The sequence below is a fragment of the Petaurus breviceps genome, unplaced genomic scaffold, assembly GCF_028583685.1.
Source record: "Petaurus breviceps papuanus isolate PSGF00001 unplaced genomic scaffold, PetGlider_PUasm1.0 174, whole genome shotgun sequence".
NCBI classification, from domain to species: Eukaryota; Metazoa; Chordata; class Mammalia; order Diprotodontia; family Petauridae; genus Petaurus; species Petaurus breviceps.
In genome coordinates this window covers 44,965,919-44,989,902 of record NW_027185761.1, presented here as the reverse complement: position 1 = coordinate 44,989,902, position 23,984 = coordinate 44,965,919, and the positions used below count along the sequence as shown (strand labels likewise).

The following is a 23,984-nucleotide window of genomic DNA, read 5'->3' as shown; positions in this document are numbered from 1 at the left end:
TGTCCATAGCTCTTCAGACACTCTATCTACCAGAACTAATCCTTCAAATCTATTCATCACCTCCACTTCATATTCATAAGGAATGCTATTTAGGCCATACCTATATGGTTTGATGGCTTTCCCTACTTTCTTTATTTCACAATAAGAAGCTCCTGATCTTCACCACAGGCAGCTCCATGTCTTGCTTTTGCTGACTGTATAGAGTTTTAATGGCAAAGTACATAATCAATCTGATTTCTATATTGACCATCTGTGATGTCTATGTGTATGGTCACCTTTTGGGTTATTGAAAAAGAGTGTTTGTTATGACCAGCAGGATATCTTAACAAAACTCTATTAGTTTCTGTGCTGTTTCATTCTCTACTCCAAGGCCAAACTTGCCTGTTATTCCAATTATATTTTGATTTCCTACTTTAGCATTCCAGTTCCCTATGATGAATGTGACATCACTCTTTTTTGGGGTGTTATTTCAGAAGATGTAGGTCTAAATAGAACTGATAAACTTTGGTCTCTTTGGCATCAGTGGGTAGAATGCAGACTTACATTATTGTTATGTTGAATGGATTCCATTGCATTCCAACAGTTATCGTTCTGCAGTTTTTGAGATTATATCAGTTCTGCTTTTCTAATCTTTTTATTGACTATGAGGGCTATTCCAATTCTTCTACAATATCCTTGCCACAGTAGTATATGTAGCTATCATCTGAATTCAATTCACCCATTCCCATCCACTTCAGTACATTGACACATAAGATGTCAATGTTTAATCTTTCCATCTCCTGTTTGACCACATCCAGCATATCTTGGTTCATAGATTGTTCAGGTGCCTTTGCAATATTGATCTTTACAGCATTGGACGTTCCTTTTGTCACCAGATGTATCTGCAGCTGAGTTTCCCATTGTCTTCCACTCTTCCCCAGTAGCATGTTAGACACCTTCTGACCTAATGGGTTTATCTTCCAATGTCATCACTTTTATTATTTTAGTACTGTCCATGGGGTTTTCTTGGCAAAGATGCCAGAGTTGTTTGTCATTTCCTTCTCCAATGGATCACCTTTCATCAGAACTCTCATATATAGTATAGCTCATGATCTAATAAAGCTACACAAAGCCTCTCCACCTGTAATGGTAATGGAATTTAAAGATCTCCTTGTATTGGCTTGGTTTTCTGGTTGTGTTAAAACCCAGAGCTTGTGAATCCCACTTGTGGGGTGGACTTGTTGATGTGAAGAGAGGGGGCTGAAGAGAAGCTCATGCCATGGATAGAGAGGCCCAAGCAGAGGGAGACCAGAAGAACTTTTGGGAGCAGCATCATGGAGGCAGAGAGAGAGAGAATTGTCAGGGGCCAGAGTTTCTGGGAGAGCGAGAGAGAACTGCCACCCAAAGCCACCTGGATTGTGGAGGGCCAGTTGGAGCTGCCCAGGACTTTTAACAACTGCCACCTGGAGCTGCCGAGAACTGAGAAGGCATGACTGTGGTGCTAGTACTTTTTCTGTCTGTTTTGATGTTACTTTGCCAAATCCATCTGCTAGTGAAGGACAGTGCTGTTGTTGCAGAGTCCCTGGAAACTTGCTGTTGGTTCAGAAGCCCTGGAGGAGGATTTTCTTGTTGTATGTTTACAAAAATCTGGAGGAGGGTCTTGCTGATGTTTTCAGAGGTCCTAAGACTGTTGTGCAGGCGGAGAGTGAGCTGATGAGGACACTGGCAATGTGTATCTATGTTGTATCTTTGTTAAGCCTTGTCTTCCCAGGAACAGAAACTGTTGAGAACTTGCCTTGGGTCAAGATGAAGAAAAGACCTCTCCTTGGGTATTGAATGTTGTGATGATATTGTAACCTTGTTGTGGCTTAGGGGTAGATGGTCTTTGTATTCTCCACTGCCCCTTTGAGAATGTGCTTGGTGGTAACTGATGATAACTGTAATTCAGTTGTGATCCAGGGGTGGAGTACTTTGATTTTTGTGCTTTGTGACTGACCAAATGAACATACTTTGTTTATGATTGGAAACTAATCTCTGGTTGAATAGAGAGAAGACTCTGTGATTGACTAAATGAATATACTGACCAGAGGTGAAGTACTTGGACCTTAGTACTTTGTGATTGAATTGAGGATTGAGGATTATTGATTTACACATAGTGAATGCTACATTTCTATTTTCTGTTAATGTTTTGCCTTAATCTGTCACTGAATAAATGGAGTTTGCTATGATCATAATCTGAACCTGGAAGTTGCTTGTGCTTGGCATTACACCACCATGACAAGGCAGTGATCCTTGCATCAAAGCCTAAATTTGTCTCTCTTCAATTTTATGCCCTGAGGAACAAACAAAACAGATTATAACATAAAGTAAAAGTCACCTGAATTAATGGAATAACTATGAAAAATTTCACTAGCAACATTGCCAAAGAGAATTGTTGAATCATTTCAGTCATCTCCAACTCTTCATGACCCTATTTGGGGTTTTCTTGGCAGAGATACTGGAGTGATTTGCCATTTCCTTCTCCAACTCATTTTAGAGAAGAGAAACCAAGGCAAATAGGGTTAAAGTGACTTGCCCAAGGTCACACAGCTTAGTTAGTATGCAAGGCTAGATTTGAACTCATGAAGATGAGTCCTTCTGATTCCAAGCCCATGGCTCTTCACTGCACCACCTAACTGCCATGGAGAGATATAGACCTAAGAAGGATCACCAGTATGGAAAGAAAAATAAATGCTTCTTATCAATGAAGAACTGGATCTAGAATTTCCTACTGGAGCAGAAATTGGATATTTGACCTTTTTAGTAAAGAAGGTAATTTAATAGTTCAGAAGTTTAAGCTACAGGAGTCAGGGCAGGGCTATGAGCTGAGACAAAGAACCAGAAGCAGAAATCTATTCTAATGGCCATGGAGAACACATGGCTCCTTAACACACTCTTCTCTACAGGAAAATTAATGTGTAGGAGATGCATTTTTCTTTCCTTTTCTGTAATACTGCACAGTGCTTCAAATGAGAACATCTATTAGTTTCTATTCTAAAAATGCCTTTGTTAACCATAAAGGAGTTCTTAATTTTACAAAGTCACTACAGCTGCTTGACATAAAAATTCGGGGCACGGAGGGAGTATGCCTTCATTGGTAACCCGTGCTGCCATATTGTAATGAACTTCCTCGTTTACAAGCCTCAGATTCCAAAAAGCCCATGAATTCTCCATGACTTGTGGAGAGCCTGGTCCTTGGTGTGGCATCTTTGGGCATTATTTTCCAGGTAAAATGTTAATAGGCATTGGTCTGGTCCTCATTGTTGTGCAGAGTCTCCTATATCCCCTGTTCTAAATATATAACCCATTAAGGAAAAAAAGATATATTTCTTGGGGTACTTGGGCTGTTATACTTTTAAATTAGCCTACGTAAGAACAAGCTCACATCTGGAGATTTAGTTTCTCAAATGTTGATTTAGCTTAATTATATTTACATAGAGTTAGGGCTTAACTAAAAATTACCTTTTTACACTGAAAATACAGACAAGGAGATTAAGTGATATCTAAAAGGCATATATTTCCCATGGAAATAGAAATCGTTACAGGAATACCTTCCCATATGTTCATGTATTTTCTGTTTTATTATTTTTGCCTGGACCCCAATTATTCCAAGTTTCACTTACTGAGCTAGAGAGGAGAGTAGGGGAAAGTTCTGCAAGTTACATTACATCTTTTTCAGTTGTGTTCCAGTCATATCCAACTCTTCTTGATTCCATTTGGGGCTTTCTTAGCAAAGATACTGGAGTGCTTTGTCACTTCTTTCTCCAGATGATTTTACAGATAAGGAAACTGAGGCAAACAGGGTGAAGTGACTTGCCCACAGTCACACAGCTAGTGAATGTTTAATGTCAGATTTGAACACAGAAACATGAGTCATCCTGACTCCAGGCCTAGACTCTACACACTATGGCACCACCTAGCTGCTTTACATTACATGTTATCATAAGAAAAGGGGGGCGGCCAGGTAGCACAGCGAGTAAGAGCACCAGCTCCAGTGTCGAGATGACCTGGGGATCAAATCTGGGCTCAGATACTTAGCACCCACCCAGAAACACCTGGCCATGTAACCTTGAGCAAGTTACTTAACCCCAATTGCTTTAAAAAAAAAAGAAAAAGAAAAGAAAAGGAAGCATCGTGGTGTAATGGATATAGTGTGAGCCTGGGATTATGGGAGATCTGTGTTCAAATTCCTCTTCTGACATTTCACAGCTGTAAGACCTTGAACAAGTCATTCAGTATGTCTCCCTTTCCCACAAAATGAGAAGCTGGAACCTCACAGAGATGTTAGTAGAATTAAAAGGAGAAAGTCTAAAAAGAAAGGTAAGAATAGTAATTTTCCCAAATGGTTAAAAAGAAACAGAAAATAGGGCCCTCCAGTCCTACTCAAATGATGCAAAAACAGAGACAATGCAGAGTGAGAATCAAAAAACAGCTCAGGCTAAAACAATGAGTTAAATATAATAAAATGAAGTTGAATTGAGAGGGGGAGATTCAATGTAAAGTCATATGTTTAAATCCAAAAAAATCAATTTCACAAGTATAAGATGGGAGAAACATGTCTAGACTTCAGTTTATCTAATAAAGAATTTGGAAGTAGGAGGTCTCAAAATGAGAAAACAGAAGCATTATAGTACAGTGGAAATTGTTATGAATCTTAAGTCAAATTACCTGAGATCACATCCTGTCTCTGCTTTGTACAATCTCAGTGATGTTGGGCAGCTAGGTGATGGAGTGAATAGAGTGCCAAGACCTAGACTCAAAAAGACCTAAGTTCAAATCTGGCCTCAGGCTATAGCTGTGTGACCCTATGCATGTCACTTAACCCTGTTTGCCTCAATTTCCCCATCTGTACAATGAGCTGGAAAAGGAAATGTCAAACTACTACAATATCTTTGCCAATAAAACCCCAGATGAGTGTATGGAGATGTAATATAATGCCAAGCAAAGGCAACTTCCCAAGGTTCAGAATACCAGCATAGGTGCTCTCCATTTTATTCAGTGACAAACCAAGAACAGAGAAGATCAAAACATGACATCATTCCAAATACAGCATTTACTAAATGTGATTAAATAATCTCCAAGGACTACCCCACCCCAGGACCTTCCAATCATTCAATCAATTACAAAGTCCCTGTTCTAAATACTTCTCCACCCCTAGGCTGTACCTTCATTTAGTCCACCACAAAAGCCCCTCTTCTCAAATGGAGATTAGTTTCCAAACATAAGTAAACTACATTCATTTGTTCAACCACAGAACACAAAAAGGTCAAAAGTTCCCCACCCCTGGATCACAATTGAATCTACCCCAGAGTTACATCAAGTTTAAGCACAGCACTTAATACCCAAATGGAGGTCTTTTCTTCATCTTGACAGGAGGCAAGTTCTCAGCAATCTTAGTTCCTGGGGAGACAAGGCTTAGCAAGGCCACAAGATACATTGCCAGTCCCTTCATTAATTCATCCTCTGTCTGTAGAACAGTCCTAGAACCCCTGAAAACATTAGCAAAACCCTCTCCTAGGATTTCTGTAAACATACAACAAGAAAATCCTTCTTCAGGGCTTCTGAACCAACAGAAAGGTTCCCAGACCCCTGCAACAACAGCACTGTCCTTCACCAGTGGACAGTATTCACTCTGTCTGCAGGACAGTCTCCAGACCCCTGCAACAACAGCACTGTCCTTCACCAGTGGACAGTATTCACTCTCTGTCTGCAGGACAGTCTCGGGGCTTCTTAACCAAAAGCCAGGTTCCAGGACTTCTTCAACAAAAGGACTGTCTTTCACCAGTGGACAAATCTGGCAAAACAACATCAAAACAGACAGACAAAGTACCAGCAAAACAGCCATGTCTCCTCAGTCCTTGGCAGCTCAGGGGGCAGTTCTCAAAAGTCCAGGGCAATTCAAAGCGGCCACCAGCAATTCTCTTAGTCTCTCTCTCTCCACGAGGTGCTGCTTCCAAAAAAAGTTCTTCTGCCTCTCTCTTGTCTCTCCAAATCTACGTCACCAGCTCCTCTCAGTTCAGGACTCTCTTTTCACATCAACAAGTCCATCCCACAGGTGGGATTAACAAGCTCTGGGTTTTAACACAATCAGTTTGAAAACCAAGCCAATACAGGGGAATCTTTAATTGCCATTACTATCACAGGAGATTGAGACATGACTGAAAAGAACTGAACAAAAACAACAACAAAAAGTGATGTTGGGCAAGAGCCATCTCCATCTGTGGCTAGATAACTTACAACATCCCTCACAGCTGTAGACCCATCATCTTCTGGACACTTTAATGTGGCAAATTAAAAAAAAACTAATTCATTCTTAGGCCTCCCTGAGAGATAACAGTGTCCAACACTATGAAGGATGCACTTTGCCCTGGTCAAAGCATATATGGAATGTTGTATTCTCTTCTAGATAACATGCTTCTGGAAGGACTTTCAGATGTGAACTTGGTGACTAGAAGGATGGCAGTGCTCTTGGCATAAATATCAAAGTCTAGGAATGTGGTTCATCTGTGAAGGAAAGATAATGAACTCTGTCTCAATTTTGAGCTTGAGACACCCACAGATTAACCAATAGGCCTTAGTGACAGGAGACTGGAACTCAGGAGAGAGCCCAAGCCTGGTAGTATAGATCTGGGAGGCATCAACTAAGCAATGATCATTAAATCCATGTGAGCAGATAAGATCATCAAGAAAGACAGTGTAGAGAGGAATGAGGGCCTAGGAAAGAACTTTGGTGTGACACCCAAAGGGGTATGATGCTCATGATCCATTAGCGAAGAATGCCAAAGAGTGGGCAGACAGGCAGGAGGAGAACCAGGAAACAGCAATGTCACAAAAACCCAAAAAGCAGAAATTATCCAGAGCGAAAGAGTAGTTATCGGTGTCAAATGCTGACGTCAAGGAGGAGGATTACCAAGTGTCCACTTGTTTCAGTCATGTGCAACTCTTCAAGACCCCACTGGGGGTGCCCTTGGTAAAGATAATGAGTGTCCTTTCCTTCTCCAGCTCATTTTACAGAGGAGGAAACTGATTCAAACAGAGTTAAGTGACAGAGTCACACAGCTCCTAAATGTCTGAGGCAAGATTTGAACTCAGGCCCTCCTGACTCCATGACCAGTGTTCTATCCATTGTGTCACCTAACTGGATTGATAAAAGACTATCAATTTGAACAATTACTAATGTTTAAAGAGATACCGACCAAACCCTAGTTTCTCTGTAAATTTGACAAGATCACAACAAACTGTCCTTGCTACAAATGGTAAACTACATTCTTAACTGAGATGAATCCAAAAAATCCCCAGAATATAAAAACCAGTTACCATTAGAAAGAAGTGCTTTAAAAAAAAAAAACCCTTCAGTTCTTACATCCATGAACTGCCTTATTAATCTCTTCTTAAAAACAACTGAAGTACTCATAACAAAAGACGACATATTTCATTAAGCTCTCACTTTGAGAAAATGAATTAAGCTTCTTTTGCATCCAGTAGTTACCTCATTTTATCAAGGGGGCCGTTCAGTGACATCTATGTAGACTCATATTTTAATAAATGTCTCCAATGCATTTCCCATCACAAAGAAGAGTATCAATGTCATATTCTTTGACAGTCAATCAAACTCAACAGATGTTTATTCATTCCCTACTCTGTGTGGAGAACTGTATTAGTCTCTGAGGGAGTTATGAAATTTAGATAAGCTATAGCCTCTGAGCCCATGAGATGGGAGCTCCTGCACTCATGGAACTTACTTACAGCCTAGTAAGGGATACAGCACATACACAGAAACCAATAATTCACACCCTTACATGATTTGTGAACTAGAGAATCCCAAAATAAATGACTAGGTGAGGGCCAAGGAGTAGATGATCCTGACTGGACAAATCATGGAAGACTTTATGGAAATGGGACACTAGAGTTGGTCTTTAAAGTTCAGGGGGGAATCCAGTGGAAAAAGAGGGTGTTACAGACACAGGGAATGAGGTGAGGAAAGGTAGAAAATCTGTGATGGTGCTTTGGAGATAGAGAACAGCCCAGTTTTGCTGAAGCATGGAATATATGGAGGGGAGTACTTTGGAAATATTGGGTGTCACCTGACAGAGGAAAGTCTTGATTGCAAATGCAATCAAATCCAAAAAAAGAGGTAATCGGGAGCAAGTGAAGGTTTTTGAGCATAGAGGAGGGGATGTCACCAGGTTTGTATGTAAGAAAAATTATTCTGACAGTGACGTGCTGTATGGATTTTAACAGAATTTGCAGAGATGGGAGGGAAAGGAAAGTAACTATGGCAGGAGTCCAAGCTGGTTGCAAGATTAGAAAGAAGTAGATGAAGGTGACAGATATTGCCTCAGTGAATCGACTGATTGGCTATGGGATGTGATGAAGAAGGAAGGTCAAAGAAAAATGCCAGGTTTGTACACATGGGGAGCAGGGTGAAGGCTGATATGCTGAAAGAAATAGTGAGATTAGGAGGAGAAGCAGCTCTAGGGAGAAAAAATAGTGAACATAGTTGTGGACATGTTGATTTTGAGTTGTCACGGGCGCACATAAGGGGTGGTATCCAGTTTAGCTAGATGGCAGAGTTCAAGAGTAGGGTGAAAACACAGAATGCCAAATTCTCGAAGGGTCCCAAATGCCCAACCATTAAGTTCATATTTGACTCAGTAGACTATAGGGATCCACTAAGGATTTTTGACCAAAGGAACAAAATGGGCAGCAAAGTTGCACAGTGGTGAGCACTCTAGCTTTGGAGTCAAGAAATGTCATCTTCCTGAGTTCCAATCTGGCCTCAGATATTTACTAGCTGTGTGACTCTGGGTAAGTCACTTCACCCAGCTTGCCTCGGTTTCCTCATCTATAAAAAGATCTGGAGAAGGAAACAGCAAATCACTCTAATATCTTTGCCAAGAAATTCCCAAAAGGGATCACAAAGAATCAGACACTACCGAAAAACAGCTGAACGACAATAATATGAACAGATCTTCTGGAAGGAAGAGTGGTCTAGCAGCCACATGAGCAGTTTGGAGTTGAAATACAGTGGAAGTCAGAAGACCTATAGGAATGAGGGCCCATGGTAGGGCAGTGGGAGCTGAAAGAGGAAAAGACAGATGTGAGTCTTATCGTGGAGCCAGACAGAATCGATGGGATTTGTTAGCTGCCTGGGTGTAAGAAGCAAGGTAAGTGTCAGAGAAAGCATCGGCCTAAAGCACAGGCAGCTGGACACTTGTTTATGCCACCAGCAGAAATAGTGAAGTTAAAAGAAGGCACAGGTTCACCAAGAAAGGTCCTCTCTACCATTTACTTCCCCTGTGAATCTGAATAAGTGACTGAACTCTTCTGGGCCTCAGTTTTCTCATCTCTAAAATGGGGGTGGGAGTGAAACTACATGAAATCGAAGTTTCCTTCCAGCTCTGGAGATCTACATATGATCCTAGAATTGATTTGCTTCAAACAGGATGGTATTAGGTGCCAGGTAGAGATGTCCGTAGATAATTAAGGATACAGATCTGGAGTTCGAGAGAAAAGCCAGGCCTGAAGAATCACATTCAAGGCCCAACTGTGGAGAATTGAGAATTAAGCTTTGGAGGTAGATGAGACTGCCGGGGTGGGGGAGGATGGAGGGAGAGAAGAGAAGAGGGGAAGAAAAGGAAGTACTGAGGATAGAGCCTGAGAAATATTCCCTTTCAAGGTTCAGGATCATTATATGAAGTCAAAAATGGAACAGTCAGAAGTGCAGACAAACCATAAGATTGTAGATTTCAAGTTGGAAAGGACCTCAGACATTCTTTACTCCAGCCTCTCATTTTACATATGGGGAAACTGAGGTCTAGAGAGACTGTGACTTATTCAAGTTTACACAGAGTGTAACTGATAGAACTGGAATTAATCAACTGACAAGCATTTATTAAGCACCGACAGTGTTCCAAGCATTGTAGTAGGCACTGAGGACAGTTGTTTTTTTTTAATTCTCCCTCTATTTGCAGGAGCTTACATTCTTCACCCAAGCCCCTGCCTCTGATGCAGCTCTTTCTCCATTGTACCACATGCCGTTTGTCTCCCTCAGAGCAGGAGAGTTAGTACTTCTGAAGCCAGGAATGGAAAGAAAATCCACAAAAAGAGAGTAATCAAAGGAACCACATTTGGAAAAATGGTCAAAAAGAATGAGAGCTGAAATCATTAAACATTTAAGGTCTGTGATGGGGGTGGGGGTAAGGCAGGGAGGGACATCATGACTTTCAGAGGCTGGGGTTATTTTTGATGTGTGTTTCTGAATTACAAATATTCTCCCAAATCAAAATCTTCTCAAATTAACACAGGTCCTGAGAGCCCAAAGGAAATGATCCTTTCCCCCAGAAAGTTCCCCAGGGGAGTAGCTGGGCGTCCATAAAGGCTATATGTCAGGGACCTGTGGCTCTTCCACAAGGTTATCATAACCCACAACGGAAAGAAAAAACAAAGCCCGCAGCTGGGATTCCTGCTGTTTAACTCTAAAGAAGTCATGATTTTGTGTGAAAAGCAAGGAAAACATTAGATAAGAACCTTCCTTGCAGATTAACCAAAATATATAAGGACACAGATTTTCGTGTGGATATTAATTACTTCTCCTCTGCACCGTTTTTAGGGGCTCTTGTTTTAATTTAAATGTAAATTCCAAATGAATCCTCTTTACTTTAGATCTTTCCCATTCTTATTGACAAATAAGATAAGGATGTCTCTATCTAGTGAAGACTAAATCTCCTGCACATCCGGTAATGGCACGGCCCTGCAGAATTATTCCAGGATAAATGACTGAGCAGAGAGAGCTAAAATCCCTGAAGGAAGCTGCCCAGGCCAGCAGGCCAGTGGCATCGTAAGCCAGGAGCAGTAGCATTCTGGGAAGAGAATGAAGGAAGGCTAGCTAGCGGTCACCAGTATCTATCTAGTGTTTGAAAGTTGGCGAAGTGTTTCAGGTTCAACATCTGCTCTGAATCTCACTATAACCTGTGGAGGTGGGTTCTGCTCTGACCATTTTACAAAGAAATGGAGACTCAGGGAGTGAGATCAGCTTCCCCAGGGTCACACAGCAAATAGGCGTCAGAGGCAGGACTTGAATCCATATCTTCCTGATTGTAGATATGCCAAAGTTAGCCTATGATTAACTTTAGAGTGTTTACTTCTAAAACATGTGCACCTCTTAGAGTGGAGATAGCCCTGAACTTCACATCAGGAAACCTCGGTTCAACAATCAGCTCTGCTGTTTACTAGCTGTGGGTCTCAGAGGAAGCCACTTCGCCCCCAATTTCTTCATTTCTAAAATGAGAGGAACAAGCATTTGTTATGTATATACTATGTGCCAAGGAAGGGAAGCTAGATGGCACAGAAGGTAAGGTACAGGGCCTCGAGTCAGGAAGACTCATCTGGCCTCCAACACTTCTTAGCTGTGTGACCCTGGGCAAGTAACTTAACCCAGTTTGCCTCAGTTTCCTCATCTGTACAATGAGCTAGAGAAGGAAATGGCAAATTACTCCAGTATCTCTCCCAGGAATACCCCAAATGGGGTCACAAAGAGTAAAAAGCAATTGAACAACAAAAAATGTGCAGGACTGTGCTAAGCACTTTACAAAAATAGTCTCATTTGATCTTCACAACAGCCCTGTAAGGCAGGTCTATTATCATCCCCATTTTCCAAATGAGGAAGCTGAAGCAAAGAGAGATTAAGCGACTTGTCCAGGGTCACACAGTAAGTGTCTGAGACAGGATTTGAACTCAGGTCTTCCTGATTCCATGATCAGTGTTCTACCCAAGTAACTACCTCTGTGATAAGTATATGAAGATGATAACACACTCCTCAAGGGCAAGGCTCTTAGAGCTTTAGTCTTCTCATCTATTTGGCTGTTATTGTTTCATAGTTGTTTCAATCATGTAAAACTCTTCGTGACCCCATTTAGGGTTTTCTTGACAAAGATACTGGAAAAGTTTGACGTTTCTTTCTCCAGTTCATTTTACAGATGAGGAAACTGAGGCAAACAGGGATAAGTGACTTGCCCAGGGTCACACAGCATGTAAGGATCTGGGGCCAGATTTGAACTCAAGTTTTCCTGACTCCAGGCCCAGCACTCTGTTCCACTATGCCACCTTGCCGCCACATCCATAAAGTGTGGATAACAGCGCTTGAAGCACTTACCTCCCATGGTTTTTGCCAAGATAAAATGAGACTGTGTTTATTAAGCACTATATAAATACTATTGCATTAAATGGAGAGCTGGACCTGGATTCAGGAAGCCCTGCACACCCCTTAGAGAGTGGCCAGTGACACTGAGCAGAGAAGAACTCGGCATGTTAAAATCCACTCGATGGTTTTGGAATGGGGCAGACACTTTTGTCCTTGAGATCACACAGCCTCACTAGCAAGTTCCGCTCCTTTATAACCCTGACAAGAAGTGAGCTGAAGCTCCCAATGCCGAGCGCCCTGTTTCTTTACCAGTTCTTGCCAGACGATTCTCCATAGTCTCACCTCAAAACTGAGCCTGAGATGGGGGTGGTGGGAGGTGGACTGGCTCTTTCTCCACTTGCCCCCGAAAAGCTGGGCAGGAGAGAGTCGTCCACAAAGCGCTCGCGGTCAGTGGGCACCGGCTCACGTCAGGAGCGTGTCCTCCCCACGGTGTTCCCGGCGCTGTGACTGCCTGGGGCCGTGCACCGTGGCCGGGCTGCCTCCCGTTGGACGGGCTCGTTCCTGCCCTCACACACCCCCCGCGTGGGACTCCCGCGGATTTGCGGGTCCATGATCCTTGATTTTTCTTGGGCAATCTCGTGCTACTACTAGTCTCTGCAGCTATGTCGGTGCATTGGTTTTTCATTGTTGACTCCTGAATTACAGCAGATCACCCAGATTTAGATCAGGAGGGGATCCCAAAGGCCATCCACTCTAACCCCCTCATTTTATAAAGACAGAGAGACAGAGATGAGGTGCCTCGTCCAAGGTCACACAGTTTAGTAAGTAGCAAGAGCAGGATCCAAGCCCCATTCTGACCAAAAATCCACAGCACACTGCCAGGACACATGATCCAGCAGTACTTCCTTCCAATAGGATTCTACATACGACCATGAATTTAGGGCATCTCAGTCTTACTGCCCACACCAAAGATAATGCCCTGGATAATTCAACCCTTTTGGCTCCAGAACTCTGCAGTTAAAAATCCTACTCCTGACACTTACTTCCCATGTGATTTTGGGCAAATCACTCCCTGGGCCTCAGTTTCCTCATCTGTAAAATGAAGGGATCAGATTTAGAAGGTCTCTGAAGTTTCTCCCACCTCTAGATCTATGATCCCAGATCACATGACCATTGTTATACATTTCAAAACCAAAATGTCCTTTTCTGACCACCAAGACCTTCTATATATTGTCCTGCCCTACTAGAAGGTGGACTATTCAGGAGCAGACTGTCATCCCTTTCATATTTGTAGTCCCAGTGCTTAGTGCCAGTGTCTGGCACAGGCAGCATTTAGTCAGTGTTTTTTATTTATTCTTCCATTTATCAGATTCAGTCCCCTCATTCTGTAGGTGAGGAAACAAAGGCAGAAAAAGGTGTGATTTGCCAATGTCACATAGCTAATATGTCAGAGGACAATCACCGGCCACCACAGCATACTGTCTCTCTAAACCTAAATGATAACCTGATTACCAAATGCTCTTATGCTGCATCCAATCAGTAAGGCTGGTTGGTGATTTGCCTCCTAAGTACCCTAGTCTGAGAAAGAATGCCACAAGCCCCAAGTAATGCCTGCAAAGATGTGAGATGCATCACTACATACATTAAGAGACTTAATCATGCCATGATATATTCATCCCCACCAACAAACAGTGACTAAGAAAAGGAAAGATGACACAGCCCATGCAGCAAGAAGCAAACAAACAGGGTAAGGAGGTGAAGCTCTTCCAGTCTCGCTGGGATCTTAGTGCCGCCAAGCAGAGGTTGCTTACCTTCAACGCAGGAAGGCTGAGCCCTCGTCGTGCCGGCAACCTGCCCTGGGAAGCAAGAACACTTGACAGTCTGGGATCGCTCCTCAATTCTGTTCTTATTGCAGCAACGGTGCACAGCCACCACTTCACATGTCCCTTGCTTAACCTGGTGGTGCCCTGAGATGGGCATAGACAAAAACATACATAAAGGCATTTAACCTCACAATGAACAAGAACAAGGCTATGTCATCATTTGTGGTACCCAAGTTTGTTTGTTTGTTTAATACAGGAAAGCAATGTTTACTGAGATGTAGCATGGCATGGTAGATAGAGAGCCAGCCCTTAGATTCAGGATGGCCTGGGTTCGAGTCCTATCTGACTTATATTGGCTGTATAACTCCGGGCAAGTGACAACCTTTCAAGGCATAAAGGCTCTAGTTCTATAAAGTAAAGAGAAGATAACAAACATCATTAGTAGAAGGATTTTAGTAACCAGAAATTCACTCCGCCCATGAAACCATTGGTCAGAAACGAAATCACTACATAAACCAGGATGTGCTGAAGACAGCTTTAACCAGCTCACAATAGCTAATTGTTCAATTTTCAGTGTAAGCATTTACAGCTCAGAAATGGGCAAATATTTTCCTTGTGCTCCTGTTTTCATCTTACCTAGAGTTCAAAAAAATTCTAATTGCCTTTTTCTAGGAAGAATTCCTGGGCTCCCAGACTTTGTTGTTTGTTATTTTTATTTTTATCCCTTTAAAAATATCGCAATTAAAGATGTATGTACAGTTATCTGGGAGACATCTTGGTGTAGTGAATGGTGGACTGGTCTCATTGTAAAGAAGAATTGCTTCTGACATCTACTGACATCTTGGATCTTGAGCTAGAACAGGCTTCAGAAGCCATCTATTCCAACCTCTTCATTTTACAGTTGAGGAAACTGAGGTCCAACATAAGTGCCTTGCCCAAGATCAGAGGTAGCATTTATGACTGACAGCATTTGGCTCTCATCACTAACTAGGGGAACATACTTAGTCCTAACAGAATTTAGGGCTAGAAGGGATATTGGGTGTCATTTAATCTGTCCCAATTGCCCAGAATACACTTCCTCTTCACCTCCAGCATCTTCAAATCCTGTTTCCTACCAAGCTCAACTCATGTGCCACATCTAACAGGAAGACTTTCCTTATTTTCTCCACTTATTAGTGCTTTCTCCCACCTCAAATTCTATTGTATTTACTCTATCAGTTTAAATATAACTTAGACTCTTTGAGCAATGTGACTCTTATTATAATCCCATATGAAGGGGGTATAACCAAATGGAATGAAAACTGTGAATACTCCACAGAAATGCTAAGGTGAATAAGAGGATCAAAAACATCAGGAGTCAAACCCAAACTACTGATTTAGATGTTAATAAGCCAACAAGTATCTGGAGAAAGAAAGCCAAGGCAAGGAAAGATCTCGAGTGTGCACATTTTGAGAGAAATTATTACTTCATTATTATATTAACAACCAATTATCACGCTGAGAACCAGGTTTCTCTCCTCAATTTCTTCATTAAGGCCCAGCTCCTGTTTAAAAGAAAATCAGTCTATGAAGGACAAGTCTGATTGATGAGATTACCGCTAGCCCTCAAGGAACATGCCTTAATCTTGAGTGGGACCCCACCCAACTTGACAAGTTCTTACTCTGGGAAAAAGAGTCCCTGTCCTTATATTCCTCCATTAGAGTATAGAGTGACCCAGCTCACGAAGAAAAAAACTAACCAGAGTGATCTGGATGGAGACAGATTCCCCTGTACAGATTGCTGGCCATGGCTGAGTCTCATGGTCAAGCCATGTTCTCAGCAGGAGGAGCTAAAGACTTCTAGCCCACATCCTCATTAAATGTCCACCAATCAGGGTTGATTTTCATTTGTCAGGGGCATTTCCTTTCAAAAAGTATATAAAGCTTTTAGGCTCTCCATGGGCTATCTTTGGTTACCAAGAGAAACTATTGACAATCAACTTATTGATTGCCAGTTAGCCTAATTAACAAATTGATTACTAACCACCCAGAAACTCTGTCTCTCAGGGTTTTTCATCAGGCACAATATGATGGTCAGTTGACATGACTTGTTTTGCATGGCCCAGAGAGCTAAACATCTGGAAAACAATAGGTACAAGTTGTCAGGAGTCTAATTTAGATTTCATATCAGGAAAAACTTATTAAAAATGGAGATGTTCTTGGAAGACAGGAACTTTGTCCCTCACTGGAGGTCTTCAAGAAAAGGTTGGATGAACACTCATTGAGTAAATTATAAAGGGGATCTTCCATCAAATACAAGTTGGACTAGATAACCACTGAGATCTGGTGATTGTGTGATTCTGATTTTCTGCTGCTTACCAACAGTTTGCATACACTTACAAAATGTAAAGGCCAAGTTCATCATTTTAAAAAAATACTGGCAGAAAAATCACATAGAGCTTGTGTCAACAGGCATAAAAATGGGGGGAAATGCTCAATTAGGTTCATAATAGCAAGAATGACCTAGAGGTCAGGCATTTTCTGGCAACTGGTGACTAGCTGTGTAGAGGGGCCAAGATGAATTAACTCCTCAATTATCTGCCGGGAAATGCCCTCCCTGTTGGCCATTAGGCTGTAATTAGATTACTAAATGATACAAGAGGGTCAGCAAATGCAGGGAGAGTTATCTCTACGCCTGTAACACAAAATGGGAGAAATATGCTCTAATGAATTCTCATAATAGACAAAAAGCTCTTCAGAAGGGCCACTAATTTTTAAAGTATGAAAAAAGTTATCAAATGGGCTATTAATGTGTCTCATCCAAAAACTCAAAGGGAATTTTCTATTTCAACTATGAGTATCCTATTCTCAGCTTCTTCATCAAGAAAATGAGAGAGTTGAGCTATGTGGTCTCTGAGGTTCCTTCCAGATTCAGCATCCTGAAATTCAATGAATCTACAGTATGTGAATAATCAATCCATCTAGTTGGAAAAAGAGGTATAGTCACATTCAGAAAACCAGCTTAGCAGCTTCAACTTACAGAGTTGTGGTCTAGTGGAAAGTTGGCTGAAGTCAATCAATCAACAAGCAATCACTAAAAACCTACTACTTGCCAGACACTGTACTAGACACTGAGACTACAGAGACAAAAATTCAACAATCCCCACCCTCAAAAGGCTTTTTTTTCTATTTCTATTTTCTATTCTATCAGGGAAATTACTATATGTATGCCCAGGTAGATAGAAAATTATACAAAGTAAATACAAGATTATTTGGAGGTGGGGCGGCCAGGTAGCAGCACAGCGAGTAAGAGCACCGGCTCCAATGTCAGGATGACCTAGAGATCGAATCCTGAGCTCAGACACTTAGCACCCACCCAGAAACACCTGGCCATGTAACCTTGAGCAAGTTACTTAACCCCAATTGCTTAGGGGCGGCCAGGTGGCTCAGCGAGTAAGAGCACCGGCTTCAGTGTCGGGATGACCTAGAGATCGAATCCTGGGCTCAGACACTCAGCACCACACCCAGAAATAACTGGCCGTGTAACCTTGAGCAAGTTACTTAACCCCAATTGCTTAAAAAAAAGAAAAAATATTATTTGGAGGGAGAGTGGGGAAAGGGGTTAGCATGTGGAACAATCAGGGAAGGCTTCGTGTAAGAGGTAATACTTGAGGCAATCAACCAACTGTTCACACTGTAAGTTATATTTATCACACTGCAGGCTTATAGAAAAAAACACCATATATGAGAATACTAGGGTTAGAAGTCACCTCATATATTCCCTAACTGAACAACATTGATCAAATCACTGACCCTCCCAAAAGCTCAGCTTCCCCATTTATACAGTGGAAATAATAATCCTGATGATTCTTTCCTCCTCCAAAATGTCCACACCCATTTTTTGTGAAGAAAGAGTCATATTAACATGAACTATAATAATAATATAGTAGTTTAAGGTTTAAAGACATTTTACATATATTATTACATTTGAACATCAAAACAACCATGGATGCTATGATTATCCCCATTTTACAAATGAAGAAACTGAGGGAGAAAAAGGTTGAATGACTTGCCCAAGGTCACATGGATTTTAAATATCTATAGTGGGATTTGAACTCAGGTCTCACCTTTTACAAGGTAGCTAAGGACATCTTTCTCTTTGGTACTGGTGTGTTAAATCAGTGCTCCTACAAATAATTATCTCTTGGAGTCAGTTTACATCAAGCTATTCCAACCAGGGTCATAAGAACAAAGGCTCATGGTTCTAGAAGGGACCTTAAAACCATCTAGTCCAAGCCTTATTTATTGTATTGGGGAATGTGGGAAAGATCACCTTATGTATTTTTGCCTCAGAAGCTATTTTTTTATTTTATGATTTTTTGATAATAAGAAGATTTCTACTGGGAAGGAAGTAATTTGCTCTTGTTTGCAACCACTTTCATAAATAAAAATGATCACCATTGGAGTAATTTATACTGGAGATACCTATTTTTAAAGTAAGGATTAAGGTAATTTTTAATGGTTTTTTATAGTTCTTTATGGTAAGCGACAAGCTACCGTGTTTCCCCGATAATAAGACACTGTCTTATTTTTTTTTTTGGACAGAAAAACACCAGAGGGCTTATTTTCAGGGGAGGGCTTATTTTAATGAACATTGACAGCAATTTTAATAAACAGGTAAATGTGAACAAAAAAATGTACCTTTATTCAATAAGCAAATCACTGGAAGAACAGGATGACGCGCTCACTGCTGCAGCTCTGATTGGATGCAGCTCGGAGTGCGGCATGCGTTTCACTGGGGGGGGAACGGTGCATACAGAGGGTACCGTAATGTAGCATGTAGCGCAGGGGATCACCTTCACTACAGTAGCAATCTCAATAGGGCTTATTTTCGGGGGAGGGCTTATTTTAGAGGAATCTTACACAGTAAGGGGAGGGCTTATTTCAGGGATAGGTCTTATTATCGGGGAAACACGGTAATATGAAAGGGCCAAGAAGGTAGAAGAGGAAGGGAAGAAAGAGCAAAAACATTCCAGTAGACTCAATCTTAGAAAGCTGGAACCTTCTAATAATTAGAGCTGTCCAAAAATCAAATGGGTTACCTGTGGGGAGAGGGATCATCTAAGGTTTCGCCCCCATAGGAGGGCTTCAAGGGAAGCCCAGATTTGTTATAATAAGGATTCTTTTATGGACAGACAGGGTGGACCCTTTGTTCCCTCCCAACTCTAAAATTCCAAGATTCTTCAAAAGTTCCATCATACCCTGTCAGGCCACATCTAAAGCACAGTGTCTTGTTGTGGGGTCCCCCACATTTTAGAATGGAGTCTAGAAAAGGGCAACCAGGGGAAAGGCTACTAGATAAGTTGAAGGAAATAGGGATTCTTAGCTTGGGAAAGAGAAGACTTAAGGCAACATGATAGCTGTCATTGAATACTTGAAAAGTTACCTCCATGGAAAAGGGATTAGAATTGCTCTGCTTGGCCCCCTAGATGGCAGAACTAGGGGCAGAAGGAGATGTTGCCTTGTGGCAGATTTAGGCTTGATGTCAGAAAAAGCTTCCTGATGATTAATTAGAGCTATCCCAAAGCAGAAGAAGCCACTTTGATATGTAGTAAGTTCTAATTCACTGGACATCTCCCAACAAAGGCTGGATCACTGCTTGTTGGGTATAACAAAATGAGAGTTTAATTCAGTTATGGGTTAGAGGAGATGGCCTCAATGTTCTCTCTTTTTTTTTAAAGCAATCGGGGTTAAGTAACTTGCTCAAGGTTACACTGCCAGTTATTTCTGGGTGTGGTGCTAAGTATCTGAGCCCGGATTTGATCCAGCTCATCCCGACACTGGAGCCAGTGGTCTTACTCGCTGAGCCACCTGGCCGCCCCTAAGCAATTGGGGTTAAGTAACTTGCTCAAGATTACACGGCCAGGTGTTCCTGGATGGGTGCTAAGTGTCGGAGCCTGGATTCGATCCCCAGGTCATCCCGACACTGGAGCCGGTGCTCTTACTCGCTGTGCTACCTGGCCGCCCCCATGTTCTTTTTCAATGCTAAGATTCTGTCACTTTGGGAATCCCCAAATAGTTCCCTATCCACACATGGGGAAAAAATCATTTCAAGGGTATCTTATCCATTCCACTAACTTTAAAAACCATCTGTGATAGATAACTATCTTCATTTTTATTAAATATCTAAACTTTCTCATACTGTCAACTTCTAACAATCTTGGAAGTCAAATTATTTTTCTCTTGACTCTGCCCTAAAGATTTTCTACTATATTTTAAAGACTTTTTGTTTAGATTTATTCTTAGCAGACATGCAGAATGTCTTATTCTCATATTTATATGTGTACCAATGAATAAAATGATAAATAAATAAATGCCTTGGTTCATACACAGAACCTTAGAATAATTTTTTTTAATTTAACTTAGCATTTATCTGAATGCTCACAGGATACATGTTGGTATAATTCTTGACTATGATATAACTAAAATTAAGCAATTCACTTTGGCTTAATGGGTGTGGATTTTCAAGAACAGACTATGACATTTCTAACTTCATAATGGATCCCAATATTGTTTATTCTCACCCTGTTCTAATAAAATCACTTGATGATAGTGCTCTAAAAAGTTAAATACTTCCCCCTAGTTTATGTTACATAAGGTATGAACTAATACATGAGAAAGATGTAGTTTGTTAAGAAATAGGCCAAACAGAGATAAAGGCAACAAAGTTCAAGGCTGTTAGGAATGTAGAGAAACAAGTACACTCATTCATTGCTGGCCGAATTGCAAACTTGAATCTTTTCAGAGAGTCATCTGATGGTGGTCTAAAAAGGCTATAAAAATAATCAAAGCCTTTAATCCAAAAGTTCCATTGTTGGGAATGTGACCTGGAAATGCTATCACCAACCAAAAGAAAAGAGTTATCTGTTCAAAGATTTCATAGAAACATTTTATATAAATGAAAAAAAAAAATGGAAGCAACCTAAATATCGAACAGTGGAGAAGTATGGTTGGCTGCATAGTGACAGAGTAATGGCATATGACAAAGTCATTAATATTGAAAAGTCATCAGAATGTAGGGAAATATCAAAAGATATGTCTAAAATAAAAGGAAATGCAGAAACCAAAGAACTGAATAACCCCAATTACCCATATAAGGAGAAAGATGAATGAGAATCCAGATAAAGACTCAGAGTAAGAAACTGAAAAGTTAAGATATTTGTGTAGTTGAATTTCTTTTTTTAAATAACAATGATGGTAATGATAAAATCTGACATTTATATAGTGCTTTGCATGTATAATTCCATTTGGGATTTATTTAAATTAAAATAGTCACAAAGCAAGTTTAATTGATTTTATTTGTGTTCAGCATTGTGTAAAGCAAATTATTTAAACATTTTTAAAATAATCCAAAGAAGCTTCATGTTACCTCTCATGTTTGTATTATGTCTGCATGGATTATTTCTAGACCTTTTAATGAAGGGCAAAATCATTCAAATAACCAAGGCAGAGTACATTGTGATGCCTACAGAAACTGACTTATTTCAGTACAGTTGTTGATCTATGATGATCTGGGACTGAACAATTCTCCAGTGAATCTGTGATCTCATCAGCTGTACTTCCCTCACTGATGTAGACTGCAGCCTATCCTCTCCTCACCTGTTCATCCCAAGCCTCCTGTTCATGCCCTCCCCAAAGTGTCCTGCATGGGGTGTACTCAATGTGCTGAGAGCTTGCTCTCAGAATTCTTGTGACAATGAGAAGGTACCAGTGTATCATTTTCCCCTTCTGGGTCAGTACTCTTCAATAACTCTCCATTGTAGCCAAAATGGACTACCAGTCATTCCCCAAACTTGACATTTCATGTTCTCCTCTAGACAGCTGCACAAGCTGTCCCCCATGCCTGGGGTATACTCCCTCTCCATTCCCACTTCTCAAAACTCTTGAATTCCATCAAGGCTCATCTCATATGCATCTCTTCTATATAGCACAGATGGTAACCGTAATTTGAATTTGAAGACCCCTTTTTGTATTGTCAAGTAAGCAGGTACTTAGCACCTTGTTTCAAGTTAAGCAAAGGTAGCAGGTACTTAGCACTTAGTAACTGATCAAGCCTCTATTGGGGAAACAGAAGGTATGAACTCCTGTCTCCTCTTACTGACCTAACAGGAAGGGGTTGAGTGAAACAGGAAGCTAATGCTGTGTGTATATAATGAAAAGCCCCAGTAAGGGACAGTCAGAATTTCTTGGGACCAGCATCTGGAGGCAGAACCGCTACAGAAGAGAAACGAGAATCTAGGAGTAAGTCAGAATTTCCTGAGAACTTGTAGTGGCACAGCTTCTTCTGAAGAGGAGCCCAGGAGCACCCCCTGCCCCAGGCTGGATAAGGTGATTCTGATTTTTTTTAATGAGCTGCAGAAGACTGAGGAAGCATGACCAGGATGCTAAGACTTTGTTTGTGGCTTGGTTGAGCCTTGAATTTCCAGGAAGGGAAATTGCGAAGGATTTGAGATGGACTGGACCCTGTGAACTTCAATGTGGAGCAGGACTTACATAGAGAGCTGGACAAGGAACTGGGAGCTGACTGCCTTTGAATCCAGATAACTGTTTGGTGGATTCAGGTAGGAGTTACCTGCTTCAAGTCAAGATGAAAAGAACTCTCCTTGGGTATTGAGTAGTGATGAAATTGTAGTTTACTAGTGACCTAGGGGTAGAGGGTCTGTGTATTTTCTAATGATTATACTTAGTGATTAATGATACACAATAATAGATTGCTGAATAAGTGACTGAGTTAACTTAGTGTGCCCCATGAGTGGAAGATTTTGACTATTGTACTTTGAGATGATTGTTCTTTGTTCCAAACTTTGTGGCCACTATGGTGGAAACTATGTGGCTATTTTAAGGATAAGCTGTTGTAAATACTATATTGTGATTTTCTATGATAAGTTGTAATATTGTGAAAGCTGTACCTTGATTTTCTGTGAACGTTTTGCTTTGATTTGTTATGGAATAGAGTGTTCACTATACTTTGTAATCGGAATCTTAAAAGCTGTTCATAGTAGCATTCTTCTGGAAAGCTGCTCATGTATGGCGTTACAAGCACACACTAATCCTCTTAGTTGACCATTCTCTTTCCATCACCTTTCTTGGATAACATTTTTCTTGTATATTCTGTATTCCTCCCAGTCCCTCCCCATGCCATCCTAGTAGAAAATAAGATCCTTGAAGGTACAAACTTGTGTTTTTGCCTGTTTACCTAAGCGTCTAGAAGAGTCCTATATGCTATATAGTGCTGAACTATACAGTACTATAGATGGAATTATACACAGTAGGTACTTTAATAAATAAATGTCTCTTCAGAAATGGGATATTAATTAAATGTGAATCTAGAAGGATCTTAGATCACATAGTCCAACCTTGAAGCTACAGACCAGAAAAGAAAAGGACAAAGAGGTCCTTTACTATTTCAATAAAAGTTCTGACTGCCTGGAGAAGAAAATTCTTGGCGATTTCCAGCAGATGTGGAGGACTCTTCTGAGAAAAGTGTGCCAGTTCCCCTAAATTGGTGGAACCTGGACTATTTTTCCATTTATACAGAGCTACTCAAGGCCAAGAATTATCTAAGCTATGCTTTAGCAGGCACCTCTTTCTCTCTACCCAAGTGACACTTCTTTCCAAAGAAATCTCTCATAGCTTGGCCTCTTAAGGCCTCTGTTCCTAGGAACCAGGGAGATGAATGTGTTCAGTGATGGTTAAATGGGAAAGGAGATGGAATGCATGGGAAGATTAATTATTTAGAATTTCAAAAGGAGCTTTCATGGAGAATATTGTATTTTTGTAGTTGTTACAAAGGAAAAATTCCTTTTGAAGTTAAAAAAAAGGCCCAGTGTCAATTTAAAAAAAAAAATCCTTAAGAGTGAGTTTGGAAGAATGGAAAATGTATGGGATTTAGCTTCACAGCACTTGGGTACAAATCCAGCTTTTCCCACTTACTGTCTAATCTGTATTGTCATTCCTACTCT

General features: G+C 40.9%; 1 protein-coding gene across 1 annotated transcript in view; it reads right to left on the bottom strand.

Moving 5' to 3' along the window:
* TAFA4 (TAFA chemokine like family member 4) overlaps positions 1 to 23,984 on the bottom strand; it is a 145,136-nt gene that overhangs the window by 12,954 nt on the left and 108,198 nt on the right. Inside the window, exon 3 of the mRNA XM_069084561.1 lies at positions 13,972 to 14,127. Coding sequence (XP_068940662.1) covers positions 13,972 to 14,127 — 156 coding nt within the window. The remainder of the gene's footprint in view (positions 1 to 13,971; positions 14,128 to 23,984) is intronic.